At 37.4% G+C, this 27,072-nt stretch overlaps 1 protein-coding gene across 4 annotated transcripts in view; it reads left to right on the top strand.

The window, feature by feature from the left end:
• The window catches only part of PEMT (phosphatidylethanolamine N-methyltransferase), a 194,442-nt gene that overhangs the window by 84,350 nt on the left and 83,020 nt on the right, over nt 1–27,072 (top strand). For all 4 annotated transcript variants that reach the window (XM_044661709.1, XM_044661691.1, XM_044661700.1 and 1 more), the window contains exon 3: nt 21,912–22,027. In XM_044661709.1, the coding sequence (XP_044517644.1) occupies nt 21,912–22,027 (116 nt within the window). The remainder of the gene's footprint in view (nt 1–21,911; nt 22,028–27,072) is intronic.

Genomic DNA, 27,072 nt, shown 5'->3' with positions numbered 1-27,072 from the left:
TCCTTCCTTCCTTCCTTCCTTCCTTCCTTCCTTCCTTCCTTCCTTCCTTCCTTCCTTCCTTCCTTCCTTCCTCCCTTCCTTCTTTCTCTTCCTTCTTCCTTCCTTCCTTCCCTCCCTCCCTCCCTTACCTTCCATCTTGGAATCAATACTATGTATTGGTTCCAAGATAGAAGAGTGGTAAGGGCTAGGCAATGGGGGTTAAGTGACTTGTCCAGGGTCACACAGCTAGGAAGTGTCTGAGGCCAGATTTGAACCTAGGACCTCCCATCTCTAGGCCTGGCTCTCAATCCACTGAGCCACCCAGCTGACCCCCTTCTTTCAGTTTTAATTTCTTAAATGTTTTCATTATTATTTCTTTTTTTTACATCATCATACTTTCCTCAATATTTCTTCTCTCCTCCAGACAGCTATTCCATATAACAAATAATATTTTTAAAGACAGGGAAAAAAAGAGGAAAAAACTCAACATAACTTATCAGTCCATTGGAAAAGTCTGAAAATGTGTACAAAGTGCCATATTCATGAACTTATAAACTCTGGAGAGGGATAAGGTAGAGGTATCTTCTCAATATCTCTTTTGGAGCCAAGCTTGTTCTTTGTAAGTTTGCAACATTTACTTTTGATTTTTTTGTGGGGAGGAGTGGTTCTTTCCATTTACATTGTCATAGTCATTGTGTATATTATTTTTTGGCTCTTCTTACTTTTCATTCATGTAGATCTTTCTATGATTCTCTGTTTTCACCATTTTACAATAAAGGTCATCAATTCTCATATCTTAGAGCACAGTAATATTTTATTACATTCATATACCACAGTTTGTTTACCCATTCCTTAATCAATGAGCATCTACTTTAATTTCAATTCTTTACTATCACAAAAATTGTTACTATAAATATTCTGTTATATATACAGACTTTCTTCTTGTCAGTTGCCTCCATGGGACATAACTCTAGTAGTGGAATCTTAGTCACTGTATTTACATAATCTAAATTGCTTGTGATGTATATAATAATCCACCAACTATGTGTTAGTATTCCTATCCTCCTACAACCCACCGTAGCATCAAGTATTCCATCTTTTGTCATTTTTGCCAATTTCCAGAATATGAGGTAACAAAGAAAAACAGTGAAGCAAAAATAAATCATCAAATAGATGTCATGTGACAGCATATATGACATCCTGTACCATCTCTCTGCTGAGAAGAACAAAGTGTGTTTCAACATCAGTTCTCAGGAATCAAGATTAGTCACTGTATTTATTCAGAGTTCTGATGTCTTTTTTTTTTAATTGAATGTCCATCTTTTTTCATTAATGCTTAAGCTCAATTTTTCCAAGCATGATCTCCTTGAATTTCATCTTGAGCTCCTTTATTTTCTGATCATGGCTCCATTCCTTCTTGTGGTTTCTGGTGGGTACAGAATAGTCATGTATTATTCTAATTTCCTTTCCATTCCTTTATTTATATTTTTTAAACCCTTAACTTCTGTGTATTGGCTCCAAGGTGGAAGAGTGGTGAGGGTGGGCAATAGGGGTCAAGTGACTTGCCCAGGGTCACACAGCTGGGAAGTGTCTGAGGACGGATTTGAACCGAGGACCTCCCATGTAAGCCTTCTTTTTGTATATACCATTACCATCAAATTCCTCAAATATTTAGTTTTCTTCCTGGCCATCATTCTTGCACTCTTTTCTCTACATTAACCCTTTGGTCGTCAACTTTACAGTGGCCTCTTGAGTTCCTGGTTTTCTGATCATGTCACTGACTGCCAATTGTTCTCTGACTCCCACTATTCTTCACCTTTGCTCCTACATCTGAATCAAGATGGAGAAAATCATTCAATCATTCTGAGAACACCACAGATTTGTGTTAGTTAATCCCAAATGGGCCCTTACTGCTGCTTGGCAATTTTACTATATGTCCCTTGCCAGCTCACTCTTCCACTTTCCATAGTGATGTTTCCAAACTTTTACATCTCTCCTCAAACTTCCCTTGGCTCCCTTTCCCCCTACCCTCTCAGCTGATAGCCTTACTTCATATTTTATGGAAAAAAAAATTGAGGCCCTTCACCATGAACTCTCTTTTCTTCACATCTTATCACTCATCTATCTTCTGCCATTATCTCTTCTTTCCACTAACTTCTGTCTTGCATAAAGAAGTGTCCTTACCAAAGCCAGCTTACCATAAGCTAACTCTGCCTTAACAAGTGATCCTATTCCATCCCATATCTTCTAACAGATTGTCCCCTCTCTTATCCCCATTCTGTGGTTTATTTTCCTTCTCTCTCTGCCCACTTGGCTCCTTCCCTACTTCCTGTCAACATGCCTGTATCTCTTCCATCCCAAAAAAGCACTTATTTGATCCTTCTATCTCCACTATTTATAATCCAGTCCTGACCTCTTTGCTGACCTTTCATCTCCAACTCCTTTTCAGATATCTCAAACTGGATGTCCAGTAGTCATCTCTTATCTTAACTCCCAAACCCTTCTCCATCCTACCTTCCCTGTTAACATCAAAGGCACTACCATTCTCCCAGGTTCCCAGAATAACAAAGAACCTAGGTGTCACTCTCAGTTCCCCACCATCTTTTACCCCCCTTCTCAAATCCATTCTGTTGCCAAGCCTATTGATTTCACCCTTTTGACATCTTTTAAACACATCTTTCATCTGATACTGTCACAACTCTAGGCATCACTTTATGCTTTGATTATTGCAGTAGCCTCCTGCCTCAAATCTCTCCCCACTCCAGGCCATCTTCTATTCAGTCACCAAAGTGATTTTCCCAAAGTATAAATCCAACTATGTCATCACCATCCCATTCCTTCAACACACAGACTCTCAATAAATTCCAGTAGCTCCCTATTGCCTCTAGAAAGAAATGCAAAATTCTCTGGCACTGAAAACTCTTAATAGCCTAGGCCCCTCCTACCTCTCTAAGGCTTCTTCTTTTTTTTTTTTTAAATCCATACTGTGCATTGGGTTCTAAGGCAGAAGAACAATAAGGGCCAGATAATTGCAGTTAAGTGACTTGTAGAGGGTCACACAGCTAGAAAGTATCCAAGACCAGATTTGAACCAAGGACCTCCTATCTCCAGGCCTGACTTTCAATCCACTGAGCCACCTAGGTGCTCTTCCCCTTTCTAGTCTTCTTATTTCCATATACTCTTCAATCCAATGACATAGAGACTTCCTGGCTGTTCCATGAGCAAGACATTCCATCTCTCAGCTCTGGGTCTTTCTTTGAGTGTCCCCCATGCATGAAATGCTATCCACAACTCTGCCTACTGACTTCCTGGGCTTTCTTTGTCCCAAATTTAAAAAGTTGTTGAAGTCTTTCCATGAAGAACAATTCTCATTTCACTGGCCTTGGTCTTTTCTGCCCCTAAGGAACTTCTTGGGAGGCAGAAGTGGCCAAAGTTGGATTCCAGTTCTTTTTACTTCAGAGACCTGGTAGAGACACATTCTGCCTTGATGTTCAAAAAAACTGTTCCTCAGTTTTTTTGAAAAGTCCTTCTACCTTTGCCTAGGACACAGCCACACTGTAGTCCCAGTGAGAAAAAGCTTCTATCTTTTGGCTGTTCATGATGGAGTAGAGATGACTTTCTGTTGTAAGCCCATGGGATGGTTTGTGCAACCCTGCCAGAGTATGGCAGATATTGGGGGGAAGGGGTGCTGAGTTTGTTAGACATTGATTAGCCATCTTTGCTGTTAGATCATTGGGTCATTACTTGATTAGTGTCTTAGCCCTTGGAGACAGCTGGACTTACTTTGTATCTTGTGAATAATTCTAGTTTGGGGGAACTTGTCTCATCTTCCATCTTGTTCTTATATCTTTTTCATGTTTTTTTAATTTACTTTATTTTGGCCATTGTGTATATTTTTCTTTTGGTTCTGCTTTGTTCTCTTCTTGTTGAGTGGTTTTCAGTTGTGTCTGACTCTTCATGACTCCATTTGGGGTTTTCTTGACAAAGATACAGGAGTGGTTTGCCATTTCTTTCTTTAGCACATTTTACTGATGAAGAAACTGAGGCAAACAGGGTTAAGTGACTTGCCCAGATTCACATAGCTAGTAAGTATCTGAAGCCAGAATTTAACTCGGGGAGACAAGTCTTTATGACTACCTGGATGCCCTTCCTTTCTCTTATATCAGTATATATGAATCTTTACATGTTTCTCTGAATTCTTTATGCTTTGGTTCAGTAATATTCTGTTACATTCATATATGACAGTTTCTTCAACCATTCCTGTCGATGAGCATGTTGATTCCCAATTTTTTATTTGTTTGCTACCACAAAATGCTGCTGTGGATATTTTGGTATATTTGGAAAAGTACATTCTATTGCTGAGTTCTTTAAAGTGTGGAGATTGCTGATTTAAAAGGTGTGAAAAGTTTATTACCTTTTCTTACATACAAATTATTTCCCAGAATTATTGGATAAATCTGCAGCTTCACTAACAGTGTATTAGTATATCCGATTTCCCACGCTCTCTCAGAAATGACCGTTTTCATCTATTTATCATCTGTCAAGGACTAGACCTGATTTTCTGCTTCCATGACAACCTGAGCCATAGTACCATTCATCTGATCAAGTGAAACAACTAGCAAGGATACATGATGGTTGAATGTAGCTTCCCATTCCTAATTCCATTAACAAAGAAATATCTGTGATCCCAGGTAACTAAGTCACTGCTTAATGGGCTATGCTTTCATGCTCTAGTATTGTTCCTTCCAGTTAGCTTCACCCCACTCACTAATCAAAGTTTTGCCATTTAGTGTAAGGAAATCCTGTGTCAGGGTCTGCCTGCCTTCCTGCTTCTACCTTGTCTTCCATAACCTTAGTTCAATAATATCTATGCCACAGTTCTCTCAGAGTGCCAGAAAATCCTTTGCCAGTTTTATTGGTGTGAAGTGAAATCACAGATTTGATGTAATGTGCATTTTTCTAATTATTAGTGATCTGGAACTTTTTTTATCAAATGATTAATGGCTTATGTTCTTGTGAAAAAGGTTCACATCTTTGACCATCTTTTGAAGAATGACCATTTAAATATATATATGTGTCAACTTGCTATATAGTTTGGGTAAGATACTTTTATCAGTTATCATAGGGTTATAGATTTAGAGTTGGAATTTATGTTGCAAAGTTTTCTACCCCACTCAGAAAAAGAGAATCATGAGATTCCCTTTTTAATTTAGCCGCATTAATTTTGCTTTTGCAAAATTTACTTCTATGTATATTTTGATCCTTTGTGATCACCTTTCAGGAATTTTTGCCACTATATTGTGCTGCCTTTTAGGGAAAGTAAGTGGTTTCTTCTCTCCTTTAGCAGAAAAGCACATAAATGTTTCTGTCTTGATTTCAGTTAACTGATTGACTTCTTTAACTTCCCGACTCAAAGGTACCTCTGGAAAAGGATTACCTGACTGTGCTGGCTTTCCCCTCATGTTGTGTGCTAATCCAGGTATAGAGGTCAGAAGACCTTTTTTCTAGCCTTGGCACAGTTCAGTTTATTATAAAGCCGCTAAGTGTTTCTTAAGTACAAAAGTACTACAGTGTCTACATAATGAAAAAGATACATTTCCTGCCTTTGGAATGCTTATAGTCTATTAGGATATTTATCACATATACACACATACCACCACCACCAGAACCAGAAATATGAGACAGGATATAATGAGTGTAGCAGGAGAAGTATGAACAATCTCTACTATCAGAGTATAGAGGAATAAGAGGTCACTTTCACTTAGGCTAAATTCATGGAAGACCCCAAAATAGAATTGGATTTTTAAAAATTTTTTTTATTTTTAGAAAAATTTTCCATGGTTACATAATTCATGTAACCCTCCTTCCCCCCCATAGCTAGCTTGCATTTCCACTGGTTTTAACATGTGTGGTCAGTCAAGACTTATTTACATATTATTGATAGTTACATTGGTGTGGTCTTTTTGAGTTTACATCCCCAATCATGTCCTCATCAACCCAAGTGTTCAAGCAGTTGTTTTTCTTCTGTGTTTCTACTCCTGTAGTTCTTCCTCTGAATGTGGGTAGCATTCTTTTCCATAAATCCCTCAGAATTGTCTTGGGTCATTGCATTGCTGCTAGTACAGACATCCATTACATTCGATTTTACCACAGTGTATCAGTCTCTGTGTACAATATTCTTCTGGCTCTGCTCCTTTCACTCTGCATCAATTCCTGGAGGTCTTTCCAGTTCATATGGAATTCCTCCAGTTTATTATTCCTTTGAGCACAATAGTATTCCATCATCAACATATAGTACAATTTGTTCAGCCATTCCCCAATTGAAGGGCATACCCTTGCTTTCCAGTTTTTTGCCATCACAAAGAGAGCAGCTATAAATATTTTTGTGCAGGTCTATTTATCTATGATCTCTTTGGAGTACAATCCCAGCAATGGTATGGCTGGATCAAAGGGCAGGCATTCTTTTATCGCTCTTTGGGCATAGAACACATTACAGCAGCAAGAAGTAGAAAGAGAAACACCATTTAAAATGACCCTAGACAATATAAAATACTTAGGAATCTATCTACCAAAACAAACACAGGAATTATACGAATATAACTACAAAACACTTTCCAGACAATTAAAACTAGATCTAAACAATTGGAAAAACATTGAGTGCTCATGGGTAGGACGAACTAACATAATAAAAATGACCATTCTACCCAAATTAATTTACTTATTTAGTGCCATATCTATCAAACTACCAAAAACCTTTTTTACTGCATTAGAAAAAAATATAACAAAGTCTATTTGGAAGAATAAAAGATCAAGAATATCAAGAGAAATAATGAAAAAAAAATGTGAAGGAAGGTGGCTTAGCAGTACCAGATATTAAGCTATACTATAAAGCAGCAGTCATCAAAACAATATGGTACTGGCTAAGAGAAAGAAGGGAGGATCAGTGGAATAGACTTGGGGTAAGTGACGTCAGCAAAACAGTGTATGATAAACCCAAAGAGCCCAACTTTTGGGACAAAAATCCACTATTTGACAAAAACTGCTGGGAAATTTGGAAAACAATATGGGAGAAAATAGGTTTAGATCAACATCTCACACCCTACACCAAGATAAATTCAGAATGGGTGAAAGACTTGAATATAAAGAGGGAAACTATAAACAAGTTAAGTGAACACAGAATAGTTTACTTGTCAGGTCTCTGGGAAAGGAAAGATTTTAAAACCAAGCAAGAGTTAGAAAAAATTACAAAATGTAAAATAAATAATTTTGATTATATTAAATTAAAAAGGTTTTGTACAAACAAAAACAATGCAACCAAAATCAGAAGGGAAATAACAAACTGGGAAAAAAATCTTTATAACAAAAAATTCTGACAGAGGTTTATTTACTCAAATATACAAGGAGCTAAATCAGTTGTATAAAAATTCAAGCCATTCCCCAATTGATAAATGGGCAAGAGACATAGGCAATTTTCAGACAAAGAAATCAAAAGTATCAATAAGCACATGAGAAAGTGTTCTAAATCTCTAACAATTAGAGAAATGCAAATGAAAACAACTCTGAGGTACCACCTCACACCTAGCAGATTGGCTAAAATTATAGAAAGGGAGAGTAATGAATGTTGGAGGGGATGTGGCAAAATTGAAACATTAATGCACTGCTGGTGGAGTTATGAACTGATCCAACCATTCTGGATGGCAATTTAGAATTGAATTTTGAGGAACAGCTCTTTTAGGGGAGATATAAAAGTAGAGGCATTCTACATATGTGAAGAAAGATGTATATGTTGGACGAGTTAGAGGAACTAGTCTCAGTAGATCAGAACCACTTGTCCACCCCACAGACATGTGGAATTAGGCTGAAAATCTTGGTGTACTCAGAGGGATTCCTGGGAAACTTGAGGGGACCATAGAGATCTCCCTAATTTTAAAGATAAGGAAAATGAAGACTAGAAAATTGATATGATTCATCCAATGTAATTGGCCTATAGATCACAACCAACTTTTCTGGTTCTAAATTTATTGCTTTTCCCTATTATGCTAAGATGATTCTATATATGTTGTTCTTCAAAATCAGAACTCAATCTTGAGACCCTGGATATGGGAAAAGGTTGACCTTTGTTTCCAAAGACCAGCCCTACTCCACCCCAAGGAAAGATTCTGTCATTAAGTCTCTTGCAGAGATAAGTGTGGACTTCCTTGGGTTCTAGGGAGCTAAGACTAGAACCAGCATGGAAATTTACCTTTTTTAATCTTTCCTTAGACACAAAGAATAATTTTACCTTTGTTTCCATTACAAAGGCTTACTCTCTTAGCCAAAACTTTTGGCTTGACTGGTCATTTCTCCAGCTTAATGTTTCAGTCATATCCCTTCCATGTAGCTGACAAAGCATGATCCGTGTGACGTTTTCCTTTTATATCTGGTTATCACACATTATGTTCTACTTCCTGTGATATCTTCATTTCACTTCTATGACTCAAAATCCCTGCTGATAAATTTCTTATTCCTTCTTATATGTAAAATAAAATTATACTTGAATGTCACCAAGTTAATGGGGTTGTTCTGGTAAGGGTCACATTGAACATTTATCTTCTGCTTACATAACAACCTCCAGATGGGCTCAGCTGCCACATTGCATATATTTAAGCAATAGAAGCTTAAAATAAGTACTTCTTGGGGTCGGAGAGCTACAGCCAGCAGAATCCCTTGGTGGATGCCTTTGAGACAACATTTTCTCTCTTCTCTAGACCTAGAGACTAGCACATAGTAAGCACTTAATAAATTTTTTGAGTCATTCATTTCCTGAGCATCTGCAATGCTCTATACCTACTGGTGCCAACTCTTCTCAGCATTGGGGGTACAAAGATAAAAATGAGAGGATTTTACATCCTAACTGGAGATACAAAATGTATATAAAGAAATATAGAAGTATGCACAAAATAGATAGAAAACAAATACAAGATTATTTGGGGTGAGACCATCAGTAGCTGGGCTTCAGGAAAAGCCTCCTATAAGAGGCAGAGCCCTTGAGCTGGGCTTTGAAGGAAGCAGGTGTTCAGAGAGGTGGAGATAAGAAAGAAGAATCAGAGTTCATATGGAATCTAAGGTCCCTGTGTTGGTGATAGTCAGGTAGAAAATATCCCAGCTCTGTGGCCAGCTCAAGAGTGGGAAAATGTGAAATTGCCAGGTTTTTTTTCATGCCATTTTTGTTTGCTCACTGTTCTCATGGGACCCTAAAGTAGTTTAGGGTATTCTTCATCAAAGTAAATGTTATACTCCCTGCAGACCTCCTTAGATTTTGCTAATCTAATAACTTATTTTTAATATTTTTTCATTCAACTGATATTCATTATGTGCTGTGTACAATGCACTATGATGAGTGTTAAGAAGATATAAAATAAACATGATATAACTCCTTCCCTCAGTTTAGATTAGGGTTTAAGACAAATACACAAATAAAACAATTCAGATTAGAATATGATAAATGAAGGGAGTAACTAGTTGTATGAGGTGAATAAGGAAGACATCAAATGCCAAAGTATTAGCCACTTGCAGCAGCCTTTTCTTTAAGTGTCCTCTGTTACATACCACAATTGGAATCTAGAGTCATCCCAAAGGCAGGAACTGCAAGTGGTAGATATTGAGATTGTATATCAAGCCAGCCTTTTGGGGTCGTGAGATCATTTGGGACAAAAGGAGCTTGCTTCCCCCTCCACTCTCCTTCCTTTCCCCCTTCTTCCCTCCCAGCTCAAGCCTTTCATTTTACTGATGCAAAACAGAGGCTTGGATAGATTAATTATAACTGCTGTTAAACCACAGAACTCAGTGTTAGTTTTTCAGCACATGACATTTCATGTATTTCATAGGAGGGAATAGGAGGAAGAGGAATGGGGGTAGAGGCTTTTTTTTAAATCACATGTGCTGAACATGTATATTAGTGGGTGTCTAAAAGGGACTTTTTTATCAAGACCCCCCAGATGATACTACATAGGTGACTATCTATTGAGCCCATAGGTAAGACCAGCATTTTTTTTAATCATCAGTCACTTACATAAGCAATAAATATTTATTAAATATGTATAGCTAGCACTGTGCTAGGGCACAAAGGACATATGAGATACAGTTTCATCTCATAAGGAGCCTGCAATCTAATGTACAAACAAGATATTTACACATTGATTAAGTCTATACCCCTTGATCCAATGATACTATTGACAGGCATATTCCCAGAGGACGTCAAAGATAGGGAAAAAAAAGCCTCCCTATTCACCACAGTATTTTTAGTAGAAATTTTTGTGGTAGCAAAGAAATAGAAACAAAGTAAATAGATATTCTTTGATTGTGCTAAATAAATCATACAATACTAATCTCACAGTATTCACCATTTCCCAATTGATAAATGGTGGAAGGATATGAACAAGCATTTTGGGAGCACCTCTTAATCCCCACTACATTGCTGAAGTTGACCCAAAAAAAATGACTTGTTGGGGCACCGTGGGTAAACAAGTACATTATTTCACATCGATTATTTTTTCAGTTGAAGGGAAATTGTTAAAATAAATGCTTGTTAATTTAAAAAATTAAATAAAAATAAATTCAGACTCCCCTTCCCTCCTCCAAAATAAAAACTGCAACACATGTATGTAACAGAATTTTATTTGTACTATTAAAATTTATGAATATGAAGAATTCAGAGAAGCATGGGAAAATATGAACTGATGCAAAGTGATATAAGCAGAACTAAAAAATAATATACAAGTATCAGAATATAAATTAAAAGAACAACTATCTACTAATTTACCACTCTCCCTTAAAAATCAGAAGTTCTCTCTTGTGACAAATTAATATCCAAGAATGCATAACACATGTAGCATTTTGAACTTACAGGTATGTTTCATCAGTATTTTGAAATCACTTGTTTGCTGCTTTGATCAGTTAATATTGTTGTTTCCATTACCTAATTTTTTTCCTAGTCCTGCTCATTTCATTCCATATCAGTCTATACAAGTCTCCCTGTATTTCCCTGAATCTATTATACTTGTCAGTTCTTATAATAATATTCCATTCCATTCATATGCTACAAATTGTAGTTCAGAGATGATTAACAAATTATCTCTGAAAGACATTTGCAAAAAGAAGAATACTGTACTTTTCTTCCACCAATACACCAAGAATCATAAGGACCAAAGGCAGAGACTGCTGGAGAGCCCACTTTATATCATCTAAGCATGTTCTAATCCCCACTCAAAAGAGGCAGATTTGCAAGTAGCTCAATAAATAGATTGGAGATGTGGGTTTTCCAAAATCTGAAGAGTCCAGTAAGCTTCTTGGCTCCTTCTTACTTTCTGGAGGATCAAGTGTCAATAATGTATTATAGACTGTATTAAAAATCTTATTGGATCTCCATATCTAGTGTATTCTTAAAAACCTAACTGGGCAAATTATCTTCAATTTGCTGTTCAGTTGTTTCAGTTGTATCCCAACTCTTTATGACCTCTTTTTGGAGTTTTCTTGGTAAAGATACTGGGAGCAATTTGCCATTTCTTTCTCCAGCTTCTTTTAAAGATGAGGAAACTGAGGAAAAAAGGGTTAAGTGACTTGCCCAGGTTTACACACTAAGTAAGTGTCTGAGGCAGGATTTAATTCAGGAAAAAGAGTCTTCCTGATTGGAGCCCTGGAATTCTAGCCCCACTGTACCATCTATCTGTCCTCCTTATCTCCCAGACTTTGTCTTTTATTTGAACTACCATCTGGGTCTAGGCCCTCTGCCACCTTGGCTTCATTCAGGCAACATCACATTATTGTATAATGATGGACATCAATGCCATCAGAAAGGGGAGCCTCTTTTAGATCTCTCCCCACCTAGTTGCAGCATTATAAGGGAGAATTCAAGAAGCCCTCTTGAGGTATGGGGAAAGTATATTGAACTCTTTCCTAAGTAAAAGCTTATAGGAATAGAAAATAAGGCCTTGACAAGATCAGTAACTCCATACTAGCTACCTAGGTACTTGGGTTTCCTGGTCATAAGAAGTGGGAAGGGGATCAGGCTGATGAAGGAAGGAATATAAATCGAGTTCTTGAAACCCATCTTTTAAAAAAATTTTACCTTCTTCCTCCCTTGCTTGTTCTCTTTCAGGACACGCTTTAGAGGAAATTCAGTATACAAAGCTCCCAATTTTATCCACTTGAAAAATGATGAAAGGCAGGCCCCTTCTTAAAGCTGCCAATTGATTGAATTCATTTTACCGAACAAATCATCTCTAAACTGTTCCAGCCTTGGAACTCATCAACTAATAAACACCACTTGGACCACACCCTCAGTAGTCATTGTTTTAAGGATTCATTGGCTTGCAGCTTAAATTTATCTTACAACCACCAATTCCTTAATGTTAAGAATCCTGTCTACTCTCAGACTTCTTACTTGAAGTCATTTCCCAAGAATTAGTATGGGCAGGGGTAAATACTAGCACAAGCCTGAGGCCCTTTTGCAAAATATCTGCTCTAATTCCCACTCATGATTACTCCAATTTTTATTTTAATCTTTTATAATCCTAATTTCTGTAGGGCTCAAGGCACTCTTCAAAGAAACCTCTTGGTCAGGATGTGTTTTCTATTTACTGCTTAATAAACCCTTTTAAAATGAATTTTTAAAATTACTTGTAGAAAACAAATTTTGACAATTATTTTCTAACATTTTGTGATTCAGATTCTCTCCCTCCTTCCTTTTCTTCTTCCCCAAGGCAATAAGTAGTCTGATGTAGATCAGTGCTTTCATGTAATATAATACATATCTCATATTCCCCATATTGTGACTCAAGACATATATCACACATATAATAAAAATATAATAATATATCACATAATATAATAAAAAATTCATGAAGGAGGTAAAGTGAAGGATGTTATGCTTTGATCTGCAACCGGATTCCAACAGTTCTTCCTTTGATTATGGATAGCATTTTGTAGGGGTTTTTGTTTTGCCTTTTTAAAAAAAGTCATAGGTCCCTTGGGGTTATTTTGGAACCTTATTTTGCCGAAAATAGCTCATTAGTATTTCACATCAATTGATTATCATATAATATTTCTGTTACTGTATGTACTGTTCTCCTGGTTCTGCTCACTTCACTTTGTATCAATTCATGTAAGTCTTTCAGGTTTTCCTGAACTGATTCATGACTAGTTTAGTAGCAAACCCCCAAGAATTAAGAAGCTGCCCCTCCAGCTGAAGATGCCAAATTCATGGGTGCCAGGGTAGAGAGAAATACAGGACTCCCTGCCATGGCCAACCCGTTCATTATTTCTTATGACCCAGTGGTTTTCCGTTACAACTATATACCACAGCTTGTTCAGCCTTAATATACCCTTTTTAAAGGGGCCAGACTAGTTTGCTGTTGAAGCAACAAAGTACTATGAGAAAAGAGAAGGGAAATAAGGGTTTACATTTTTTTGTTCTGGTGGTTAAGAGTGCTGAAAATTCCAATATGCAAATATGTCATTGCGCATGGAATTCTGGTTTCCACAGCTCACTTTAAAAGGGAAGAATAAGCTTTTTTAAGGAAAACCAGGATTTGCAAATATGTTGTCACAAATGAATTTCAGTTTCCATAGTTCTCTTAGAAGAGGATAGGCTTTTCCTAAGCAGCACCTGAATTCCATAAGACTTTTTTTTTTTCAAATCTTGACCTTCTATCTTAGAATTAATACTTGTGTATTAGTTCTAAGGCAGAAGAGCAGCATGGGCTAGGCAATAGGGATTAAACAATTTGTTCAAGTATCTGAAGCAGATTTGAACCCAGGACTTAACATTTCTATCCACTGAGCCACTATGCTGCCCACTCTCTGAGCCTTTTTTTTTTTTTTTTTTTAACCCTTGTACTTCGGTGTATTGTCTCATAGGTGGAAGAGTGGTAAGGGTGGGCAATGGGGGTCAAGTGACTTGCCCAGGGTCACACAGCTGGGAAGTGGCTGAGGCCGGGTTTGAACCTAGGACCTCCTGTCTCTAGGCCTGACTCTCACTCCACTGAGCTACCCAGCTGCCCCTCTCTGAGACTTTTTGAGTCCAATTCCAGTTGTAGTTTTTGTTTTAACTTCAGTTAGAGTTTATAGAACTTCAGTTAGAGGTTATAGAATAATAAATGTGTTTTTCTCCATCCAAATTTATGCCCTCACCCCCCTGAAATCTGCCCATGATTTGGTGGGCCCAAGCTAAGACCTTGTTTTAAACTTTAGCTTCTCCCTTCATACTACTTAGCCTGAAGAGCCTGCTTCCTACTAAGGAGATTTAGAGAAATAAGAGAGAAAAAAATCCTCCCCTCCCCTTTATTGTGTGGTTTCTTGTCTAGAGTTCACTCAAGCCTATTTGAGGTAGCCAGCAGCATGCCACCAATCCAGATCAATTACCTAATTTAGGGATGCATCTCTGGCAATGGAATATATTGTACCTCATGGAATTAATTATTAACTTCTCCAAAACCAACTAATAGTTTTTTCTACCTAATTCACTTCTTGGAAAGCCCAAGTTTAACTAGAATTTATAATCTGATAACTTAATCTTTGGAATTTAGACACAATCATAGCTAGAGCCCAAGTGGCAATATGTGTGATCATAAACTCTTAAGTTTATAACTTTTCAATTATAGTCATTGTAGACTGAAACATTTTGATAGGGTTCATAAAGGAGATGAGACTAGATCTGGACTTTAAAAAAAGATTTGAATAAGTAGGGAAGGTTGGGAAGGATATTCCAGGTGAGATTAACACTGTGTGTAAAAGTTCAGGCAGAAGTGATCAGATAGGATAATGAGTGATGCGTGTAAATGGATGCAGCATTCCCAGTGTGTATTGGAAGAGAGAAGTTGTATTGGAAAGGAAGATTTGGACCAGATTCAAATTGCCCCTGCCCAAGAATACCCAAGGTAGAAAATATCAAAGCCGTAATTTAAACTTGGGTCTTTTTTCCAGATGGCAGCTTATGTGATACAGTTGATATAATGTTGTGCTTGGAGTCAAAAAGATTCATCTTACTGAATTCAAGTCTGACCTTGGACACTTACTAGCTGCGTGATCCTATTACCTCAGTTTCCTTATCTGTAAAATGAGCTGAAGAAGATAATGGCAAACCACTCTAGTATCTTTTTTTTTTTAACATTTATTAATATTTATTTTTTAGAAAAGTTAACATGGTTACATAATTCATGCTCTTACTTTCCCCTTCACCCCCTGAGCCCCCCGCCCCCATGGCTGATGTGTATTTCCACTGATTTTAACATGTGTCATTAATCAAGACCTATTTCCAAATTGTTGATAGTTGCATTGGTGTGGTAGTTTACATCCCCAATCATGTCTGCCTCAACCCATGTGTTCAAGCAGTTGTTTTTCTTCTGTTTCCACTCCTATAGTTCTTCCTCTGAATGTGGGTAGCATTCCTTTCCATAAATCCCTCAACATTGTCCTGGGTCATTGCATTGCTGCTGGTACAGAAGTCCATTACATTCAATTTTACCATAGTATATCAGTCTCTGTGTACAATGTTCTTCTGGCTCTGCTCCTTTCACTCTGCATCAATTCCTGGAGGTCTTTCCAGTTCACATGGAATTCCTCCAGTTTATTATTCCTTTGAGCACAATAGTATTCCATCACCAGCATATACCACAATTTGTTCAGCCATTCCCCAATTGAAGGGCATACCCTCATTTTCCAGTTTTTTGCCACCACAAAAAGCACAGCTATAAATATTTTCGTACAAGCCTGTTTATCTATGATCTCTTTGGGGTACAAACCCAACAATGGTATGGCTGGGTCAAAGGGCAGGCATTCTTTTATAGCCCTTTGAGCATAGTTCCAAAATGCCAGCCAGAATGGTTGGATCAGTTCACAATTCCACCAGCAATGCATTATTGTCCCAGTTTTGCCACATCCCCTCCAGCATTCATTACTCTCCTCTTCTTTCATTTTAGCCAATCTGCTAGGTGTGAGGTGATACCTCAGAGTTGTTTTGATTTGCATTTCTCTAATTAATTAGAGATTTAGAACACTTTCTCATGTGCTTATTGATACTTTTGATTTCTTTATCTGAAAATTGTCTATTCATGTCTCTTGCCCATTTATCAATTGGGGAATGGCTTGATTTTTTTATACAATTGCTTTAACTCCTTGTATATTTGAGTAATTAGAGTTATTAGTATTAGAGTAAATAGAGTAATTAGAACCCTGTTAGAGTTTTTTGTTATAAAGATTTTTTCCAAATTTGTTGTTTCCCTTCTTATTTTGGCTACATTGTTTTTGTTTGTACAAAACCTTTTTAGTTTGATATAATCAAAATCATTTATTTTACATTTTGTAATTTTCTCTAACTCTTGCTTGGTTTTAAAATCTTTCCTTTCCCAGAGATCTGACAAGTAAACTATTCTATGTTCACTTAACTTATTTATAGTTTCCCTCTTTATATTCAAGTCATTCACCCATTCTGAATTTATCTTGGTGTAGGGTGATCTAAACCTATTCTCTCCCATATTGTTTTCCAAATTTCCCAGCAGTTTTTGTCAAATAGTGGATTTTTGTCCCAAAAGTTGGGCTCTTTGAGTTTATCATACACTGTCTTGCTGATGTCACTTACCCCAAGTCTATTCCATTGATCCTCCCTTCTGTCTCTTCACTCTAGTATCTTTTGCCAAGAAAACCCCAACTGGAGTCAGGAAGAGTCAGACACAACTGAAAATGACTGAACTTCTGTTTCCAGAAGTCTTTTTGCTCTATTCACAGGAGGAAAAAGGATTTTTTAAGAACCTCAATTTTACTTTTATCTCTAATCACAGAACTCAGACTTGGAAGGAGGCCATCTAGTTTAACCCCTATTTGAACTAGGATTCCCTTTATAACATATCTGATAAGTAGTTATATACCCACTCACTCCTTGAAAACCTCCAATGAGGGAGACTCACTCACTACCTTCTGAGCCAGCTTGGATAGCTCTATTTGGGAATTTTCCCTTTCATTGAGCTGAAATATGCTGCTCTACAACATCTAGTTTTGATTTCTTGGCTTTATTCCATATGTCAACTCTTCAATTACCTTCAAATAGCCATCTCCTACCTTCTAATTCTCATTCTCCATTCTCCTTTCTCTCAGTACACTTTCCAATGCCAGTGATGCCTCATTCTGAAGCCATCTTTATTGTCTTTCTCTGGCTGTATCCTACTTTGCCTTTGACTTTCCTCAAATGTGGAATGTAGAGCTGAACACAATAGTCTTTTTTTAAAAATAATATATATTAACATTTTTTCCCTTTATTTTATTCCAGCAACATATTTACACATAAGTTTTCCAAAGTTACATGATTCATGTTGTCTCCCCTCCCTTCTTCCGTCCTGGAGTTGACAAGCAATTGCACTGGGTATTATCACTCAAAATCTGTTTCCATATTATTCATTTTCTTAAGAGAATAATCTTATAAAACCAAAACCCCAGATCACATACCCAAATAAACAAGTGATAAATCATGTTTACTTCTACATTTCTACTCCAGCAATTCTTTCTTTAGGTGTGAACATAGTAGTCTTGACCAACCAAGACAGAATAAAGAACTCTTTGCCCCTTCATTTTGGGCAGAGTTAATATACTCTAATATCACTTCAGCTTTAGTGGCTGCCATGTCAAACTGTTTAATGACATTGAATTTGCAGTTCACTGAAACCTCCATATATTCTAGGAAAACTAACTGTTATTAGAAGCTTGACATTATTCATCAATACAAACAATTTTACTTGCTTAGTAACTATTTAAGGGCAGCTAGGTGGTACAGTGGATAGAATACTGGGCCTGGAGTCAGGAAGATTTGAGTTCTAATTTGACCCTAGATGCTTGCTCTGTGACCCTGGGCAAGTCACTTAGCCCCTATTTGTCTCAATTCCTCATCTGTAAAATTGGAACAGTCTGAAGAAAGAAATGACAAACCACTCCAGTATGTTTGCCGAAAAAATCCCATGGACAAAATCCACGAGGTCACATAAAATTAGATACAATTACACAAGAAGTAACTGTTTACCTTTAAATAAATTTCTATTTATTTAAACTTTTTCAGATTCTTTATCTGAGTCCCCATCAAGATTCTCTGTCCATTAACTTTTCTTCATATGATCATAGTTAGTGTGTACCCCATTCTATTGATTCTCTCTTTTTTTTCTGCTTTGTGTTATTTCATAGAGCTCCTTCCAGAGTCTTTATGGTCCTTGTATTTGTTTATCTAATTGATTTAAAGCATTCCATTAATATGTCACAACTTACTTAACAATTGCCTGTAGCTAGACTTTTAGGTTGCTTCTACGTCTTTTTAATATTACATACAATCCTACTTTGAAGATCTTTGAACAAACCGCTCTTTTTGTTTGTTTTTGATAATACTATCAGGATATATTACTAACAAATGAAGTCAGAGATCAAAGGATGTGATTATTTTTGTAACTGTTACAACAAACTACCAGATTGCTCTCTATAGAGATTCTAAAAGTTTGCATAAAAGTACCTGTTTTTCAAATCTTGAATTTCATTGCTTTTCATTATCTTTGCCAATTTGATGGTTTTTTTTTTGTTTTTTTTTTTTTTTAAATTTTATTTTATTTTATTTTCCTCTAATGTGACAGCAGTTTACAACATTCTTAAACCATATTTTATTTTATTTTATTTTATTTTTTTAACCCTTGTACTTCAGTGTATTGTCTCATAGGTGGAAGATTGGTAAGGGTGGGCAATGGGGGTCAAGTGACTTGCCCAGGGTCACACAGCTGGGAAGTGGCTGAGGCCGGGTTTGAACCTAGGACCTCCTGTCTCTAGGCCTGACTCTCACTCCACTGAGCTACCCAGCTGCCCCCAATTTGATGGTTTTGAGATGGCTTGTCATTTGTTTCTGTTCATTAATAAATCAATGAGATCCAACTTTTTTTTTCCCATATCAGCTGTTGTCTAGCCAAACTTTCTGTATTTCTGGAATTGGTTCTTTGAATTTAAGTTTAAGGCATTTATCCCTGAATTATCCCAGAGGTGAGCTCTGAGGACCCTTGCAACTTCTGGACCCTGTAAATTTTACAGAAGCAGCACTGAGTCTCAGAACAGTAGACTAACTTGTCCAGTCACCCAGCAAGTTAGTGATAGAAAGGGCTCAACCATAGGTCTTTTGATTTCTTTCTAACTCATCTATTGTTCTTTCCATTATAATAGTGGTTCCCAAATTTTCTCAAATGTTTGTTTGATAATTGATTTATAGAAGTTCTATTTGCATAAAACTTTTCAGGAATATAGCCATTGAACACACACACACACACACACACACACACATATATATAATCATGGTATATATACCATGCATAGTTCTTATACTCATGTCTCACTGATGCAGGGGTGGGGGGGGACACTAAATAATAATAATTCATTCATATAGTATTGTATGATTTATAAAACACATCTTTGATTAAAATTTAACAAACATTAAGCACCTATTATACGTCAGGCAGTTTGTTAGGGACTTGGGATACAAAAGCAAAAATAAAACAGCTGCTGCAGTCAAGGTGCTTCTATTCAGTTGGAAAGTTTATGTATTATCTACTATGTGCCAACTACTGTATGAGTTCCTTTTTTTTTTTTTTTTTTGTAAAACCTTTACTTTCTGTTTTAGTAACAACTGGAAGACAAAAGGGCCAAGGGTGAGGCAAATGGAGTTAAGGGACTTGCCCAAGATCTCACAGCCCAGGAAGTGACTGATGCTAGATTTAAACCCAGTATCTCCCATCTCTAGGCCTGCCACTCAATCTACTGTGCCACCTCGCTGCCCCTGTGCTCAACACTTTACAAATAATATCTCATTTGATCCTTAAAATAATATCTCATTTGATCCCTGCCACATAGATGCTATTATGATCCCTGTTTTACATTTGAGGAAACTAAGACAGAGATTTAAGCCTAGAGTCACACAGCTAATGAGGCCAAATTTGAACTCAAAAAATCTTCCTTACTCCAGGCTCATTGCCTCACCAGTGGCACAGGGAGAGTGGGAAGCAACACGCACACAGAGAAGCAGATGCAAAGTAATTTAGTGGGGGTGGCAGGAATAAGGAATCACTTCTTGTTGTTGCACTTGAGTTGAACCTCAGAGGAAACTAGAGAATCTAAGAAGCAGAGATGAAGAAGGCATGCATTTCAGGCAATGGAAACAGGCAGGGAGAAGGCAGAGACAAGAAACAGAATATAGGAACAGCACATAGACCAGCCTGGCTGGAATATAAGAGTGTATGAAGGAAGTACATTAATCCTGAAAAAACTGGCTCAAGGCAGATTTGGAAAGGCTTTAAATGACCAGTGGAGGAGCTTGTGTTTTGTCATACCTTGGTATAAGGAGCTTCTCAAGCAAGGTCCCTGTGCTTTAGAAACATCACTTTGGCACCTGTGTGGAGGACAGATTTGAAGAGAGACTAGATTTGACACAGAGAAATTAATTAGGGAGTAATTGTAGTCCAAGAGAAGAGTGATAAGGACTAGAGGGGTGATCATGTGAGTTAGAGAGAAGCAGTTGGATGTGAGAAACTTTGGCAACTAATCGTATCTCAGTGATAATGAGAGTAAGAGTAGAAGAAGACTCCCAAGGTTGCAAATGTGGTTGACTATAAAAATGATGGCACCCTAAAGAGATAGGGATTGTAGGAAAATGGGTAATTTTGAGAGGAAAAAATGAATTCTGTTTTGGATTTGTTGGATCTGAGATGCAATGTTTTAACAAACATTTAAGTGTCTACCAAGTGATACTGTGCGAATCTCTTGTACAGTGCAGTTCTTCAGATTACTCTTATGACTTTAGTATTGTCAGTGAGTTTACAAATGAGAACGAGTTGTTCAGATAGTTTCAGTGATGTAAAGAAAAACTTAATCATTAGAGGTGTCTGGAAGATGCTTCCCTAGGAAGTATTGGACTCTCTTCCTGGAAGCCTTAGGCAGAGACTATGTTATTGGAGACCTTAACAAAAGGGATTCCTGATCAGATTTGGGGTCAGACTGGCTGACTTCTGAGTACCTTCCAGCCCTTGTAATCCTTCTCTGTGACTGATTCAGTATCATGGGGCAAAAACCAGAATCTGGGTCTTCTGATTTGCTCCCTTTGTCCAGAGGGCTTTCCATGACACCAGATTTGAATGAATGAAATAGTCTAAATTATGGAATAGAGTACTTTTATTCTTTTTTTTTTTTTTTTTTTTTTGCTTTTAAACACATGTACTCGTACCAATGTGTCATCTAATGAAGGTCCTTAGTCTGTTCTAATAGATAAACCTGATTTATAATTAGCATTTCTATATGTAAATAGTGATTCTAAAGCATTTGGAAATAATTCAGTATTCCTAAATGGTTTAATTATACCACCACCCCCTTACAAAATTACTTAAGCTGTTAATTTGTTTCAGAGATAGAGTGAAGACAAACCAGCCCTTTCCCAAAAGACTATGAATGCTTTTTGCTTTCTTTTATCTGTAGTACATAAGTCATGTTTGTTATAACAGCCAGTCTCCTCCTTTCTAATTTGCTCTGGTCTAGGAAAACAGGTAAGTAAAAAATGTAACATTGACTATAAAAACTAGGGAGTCAGTTGACTCTTAAGAGCTCTGAGTAAAAGACATGAACTTTAGCTCTGCTTGCATCCTCCAAGGATTTTTTTCTTTGTTATATTCTAGATAGTCTAGTTCCTGTCAGATAGATATCCCCAGCCATACAACATTAATATCATGTTGCCAAAATGGAGATCTTTATGTCACCTACTTTCATGAATAAATATAACTGATGATTAGCATATCCATTATAAGTATATTTTGCTGAAGTCACTGAACGTTCACAATAAAATGAGGTGGCAGGATTTACTAAATCGTTTTCTCCTTTTCTTCTTTATTTTCCATATTTAGGTTGCAAGATGGGAACACAAAACACGCAAGCTGAGTCGGGCTTTTGGATCTCCCTATCTAGCATGTTACTGCCTGGGCACAACTGTCCTGCTGCTGAACTTCCTCAGGTCTTACTGGTAAGCTAATGACTTCTCCTAGAGCAGCCCTCTTTTCTAGATCACCTTATCCATTTCCCAGTAGAGTACTTTCCAGGCCTCTCTTATCTGGTGTATTTGAGGACAATCTTTGTCTTCAAAGCCGAAATTCTTCCCAATTCCCCCTGGGGCTCCTCCTTTCTCCAAATCAAACAAACTTCTTTTTAATTTAATTAGCAAAAAAAAATAATAATTTAGTGGTACACTACCTAGAAGAATATAGGGGTAGATATTAAATAACAATTCACTTTTATGTAGTGCTTTACGTTTTACAAAAGGGCTCTCTCCAGGGTAGATATTTGGACTAGAGATGAAGAATGAACTAGAATTTAGAATTTCACCAGTCTGTTTTACAGAGAAGGAAACTGAGGCTTAGATAGATTAAACTACAGGCTCTCAATCACATAGCCAATAAATGTTCAAGACAAGACTTAAATCTAGGTATTATAGACTCTGTATCTAATGATTTTTCCATGCTTTAGTGCTGCCTTATAATAAAATGGGTGGCAAAAGGATTTATGTGAGGCATAACAGACTTACAACTGATGATGTCAAAAGCATCTCACATTTGAAAGGGAACTCGGAGGGCAGCCATGTGGCTTAATGGATAGTGGGCCAAGCCTGGAGCTGGGAGGACCTGGCTTCAGATCTAGCTTTAAGACACCTCCTAGCTTTGTGACCCTGGGCAAATTACTTAACTCTGTTGGCCTAGTCCTAGCCCCTACTACTCTTCTGTCTTAGAATTGATAACTGGGGCAGCTAGATGACTCAATGGATTGAGTGTCAGTATTACACAGTATTGATTCTAGAGGCTTAGAAAAAAAATGGAATTGATACTAAGACAGAAGGTAAGGGTTTTTAAAAAAGAAAAGGAAGCTCAAAATATAGAAACATATTTATTTCGGCTTCTTCATTCATACTGAGCAATTTGGGTCTGCCTTTGTGTAAAATGGGTGTGAATGGACTGAGCTCTTCACCAGACTGTGAGGATAATGCTCTTTGAGAATCAAAGATGCTTACAGGGGCTGAGAGTGAATTAGAAGCTAAGAGCTGGAAGGACCTTGGGGGCCACCTAGTGCAGCCCCCTTGCTCTACAGAGAAGGAAGCCAAGATCTACACAAGAGAACAGTTATCTTCTCCAAGGTCACCCAGCTAGTTGGTAGCAGAGCAAGGACCTGAACTTTAGTTTCTTTAAATCAAAGTCTAATTTCTTTGTATTCCTCACATTTACTTCCCTGACCATGGTCTATGCTAACAGGACCAGAGATGGATAAACAAAATCCATAGATAAAACAAAAATTTCATTTGGAGTCTTAGTTTCAATCTAACCCTCTGGCAGTCTTTGAGGAGTTAATATTTGTAAAATCAAAGGAAAAACAGATAATCCACTCACCCATTGCCTAATCTTTTTCTTTTGTATCTGAACAGTTTTCCTACCCAATATTAGAACTTCCAAAATCACCATTTAGTCCATCCTTTTGCTTATAGCCTAAGAAAAATGAGCCCTCAGGAGACAGAAGGTGACCTGAACTTAGCTCCCAGGTGATTCAGGTTTTCTGCATTACCTGGAGTGAGTCTAGCCCTTACAACCTTCCTCCTCTTCTGGGCATTACTTGTTTCGGGGGCCCCTTAGCTTCTTGTCTATCTTTGTTCCCCTCTGTTCCCACCCCAGGTACTCAAGACCCTTATTCTGCCTATCTAGCACTGTTCTCCTTCCATTAATGGAACCTGATCATTGACTATAGTATTTTCCTCAAAGCCACATAAGATGACAACTATATAATTTGGTAACTGAATTCAGACTAATCTGCTCATTGAGGCCAATGGATTAATGTGCAACATACCACATTTAACAGAGGAAGCATAGTTTCTTAATCCAAAGTAGAAGTAATAGAATGTTTAAGGCTGGTAGAGAGATATTTTAAGATATGCGTCTGATGTAAGCCTCTCCAATGTAGGTGATCATTTATTCTGCTTATGTATGAGGCTAGTCCTGACTATTTAGAGGCAAGTAGTTGACCGAGTGGATAGAATATAGGGGCTAGTGTCAGGAAGACTCATCTTCCTGAGTTTAAATCTGGCCTCAAACTCATACTAGGCAAGTCACTTGACACTGTTTGCCTCAGTTTCTCATCTATAAAATGAGCTGGCAATGGAAATGGCAAACCATTTCAGTATCTTGGCCAAGAAAGCCACAAAGGAGTTTACAAAGAGTTGGACACAATTAAACAACAAAAGTCCTATTTATTCGGAGTTAAAGGTAGAGGCTGGACCTTGGGTAAGAACTTAATCATGTGCTAAATGGATATTGTTTTTATAGAGGAGATGTAAGGGGTAAAAATGGAAATAATGAAAATTATGGTTGGACTGGATATTAAAGTTGGTCGCCAGGGATCAATTACTCAATTCCAAATAAGAGGACCAAGTCAGGATGACTTTTATGGTGGGTTTATTTACTATTAGGAAGGTTGAAGGTAAGGAAAATGAGAGAGAGAAACTCAAGCCTGGAAGGGAGGCCTGGACCAGGTAGGCTTCTAAGGCCCCAGCAGAGGGGACACAGAGCTTAATTAAACAAGGCTTCTAGCCACAAGGCCTTCTCTAAGAAGAGAGGCCTCCTTGAGGCTAGAGCCTCCAGAAATGCCAAGGGAAGAGAAAGAGTCAGCCTAACTTACCCACGTGACAATTCAAGGAGAAGCAGTCTGAGATCTCACCCGACCTCCTTCAACACCAAGTTCAAAGTGCCAAAAGCCCCACACAGGAAATTACCATCATATTTAAAAGATAGCAGTTTTTGTCACCTCCAGTTTCACGTGGACAAACAGCAGCCTCAACCCTCTTTTGGACTGCCCAGGGGGCAGTCACTTGTTTTTGATTTTTCACTTACTATCACATGTGGGTCACAGACTTCCCCCTCCCCACTTATTTCTAAGTTGGCTGGGGTGACATTATTTCTGGTGGCTAAAGTCTAAAGGATGAATGAGTGTGAGCTCATTCCATTTACACAATCCCCCCTGATCATCCTTGGGTGCCTAGTCACCCCAAGCGATCACTTTACATAATCATGTACACACAAAGGTCTTCTAACTACAATAGTTAGAGATAAGAGGGAATTGGAAGAGTGAGGAAACAAAACCAATGTTTTGCTATGCGCATTGACAAAAACCAACTAGGGGCAGTCCCTTTTTTGGCATAAAAATGTACATTCAAAATAATTGTTCAACCCCCATCAGTTCAGTCAATATATCCCCAAAGTTCATTCTAGATCTTCTTGTTGCAGTATAGATTCTTCAGGCATCTTTCTGCAAACAGTTCATTCTCTGGATTTAAGGAGTTAGCAAGCTTCTTTCCCTGAAAATTTTCTTGAAAAAAAAATTTTAATTCTTGGATTTTATAAAACTACAATCCTCCCTGAAGAGGGTGTTTAAAAAAGAAACACCCAGATAAGCTCAGGATACATGGTTGAGTTAAGGAGTTGTATGAGTCAATTAAAAAGAAAAAACAAAAACATAAAAAGAAAAACAAATAGGAGAAAAAAATTAAACTTTGGGAGGAAGAAAAAATCAGAAATCAGAATCAAAATCAGAATCAAAATATCAAAATCTATGCATATAAAAACTTCTGAACAAAAAATAAATTCATAACAGGCCCTCGTATTAGGGTAAGGTAATTTTTATCCCACGAGTCTGTAGGACAAAATGCAGGAATATTGCATTTATCCATTTGCAGCCAAGACTACAGGAAGTTGCCATTCTATAAGAGAGAAAAGAGAACCAGATTTATGTGTGCAAGGGGAGTGTCATTCCCTGGTCTGATTTACCTTCACTCTCAGGGATAGGGTGAGCCAGGATAATGGCCAACCTTTGGTACTTGACTGGCAGTATAGTATGAAGAGTCCTACGTCTTAACATATATTAAGTGTTGCAACTTCAAGTCTTACACTAAGTTCAAGTCCTTTAGTACTGGCATGGAAGTTCCTCAATCTACCTGGATTGGTATGGTTTGTTTGACCTTGTGCTTCTTGGCACTGTGCAGATTTCTCTTCAATCCCAATTGGTTGGTCGATCTCTATGACTTTGTACCTTCTTAGCACTGTTTAGTGGTTCTTCTGTTCTCTTCTCCTGGAATCAGACAGAAACATTAATCACAGTCCCATAATATTTAACAATAAGTAGCAGGTTCCCAAAGTCTAAAGCCTTGTGAGTAAGCATTACTATTACAGTAAATATATATATTAAACTTATATCATTACAAAAAATAAAAAAGAATAATAGTGATTATATGTACTTTAAGTACAAGAAATGAGAAAAAGGGAAAAGGGTCAATTCTATTAAAAATATAAAAGCAATAGGAAAAAAAATAAATTTAGGGAAAAAATATAATGTGATTCCAAAAACAGCATCCATTTGTCTATGAACTGTTATCTCCAATGCATGTGACAGGAAACAGGCAGAGGTTAAGGAGATCCAGAGAGGCCAAATAATTTGCCCCAAGGTTCTGAAGTTAGTGGAACAGAAAAGACTAAAACTCAAACCCTTCAATTCCCAGTAAAGGGTTCTGGACACAAAAGGATTTTGACTCTTCCTCAAAGACAAAAGTTAGTCCAAAGGTACCTGCTCTTCTAATTTGAACATCAAATAGTTTATGCCCTACTGGACATCAGTTTCTAATTCAGAATTGGTGGCTAAAGGCATGGGAATAGTCCAAAAAATGTGTTAGAGAGGATGGAGTTCTTTTAATTAAAAAAGTTTTTTTTTTAATTTTTAAACCTTTACCTTCCATCTTAGAATCAATACTAAATATTAGTTCCAAGGCAGAAGAGTGGTAAAAGCTACACACTTGGGGACAAATGAATTGTCCAGGATCACATAGCTGGGAAGTATCTGAGTCCAGATTTGAACCCAGGACCTTCTCTAGTCCTGGCTCTCAATCCACTGAGCCGCTTAGCTGCCCCCTGGTGGTTTTTTCTTTTGGAATTATTAAGATAACAAATGTGCATGAATAGGAAGAACAAAGTATTCTTCTGTAGT

This window comes from Gracilinanus agilis, chromosome 1 (assembly GCF_016433145.1).
Source record: "Gracilinanus agilis isolate LMUSP501 chromosome 1, AgileGrace, whole genome shotgun sequence".
Taxonomy (NCBI): Eukaryota; Metazoa; Chordata; class Mammalia; order Didelphimorphia; family Didelphidae; genus Gracilinanus; species Gracilinanus agilis.
Note: the sequence above shows the minus strand (reverse complement) of the source record. Positions and strands in the feature narration are given on the sequence as shown.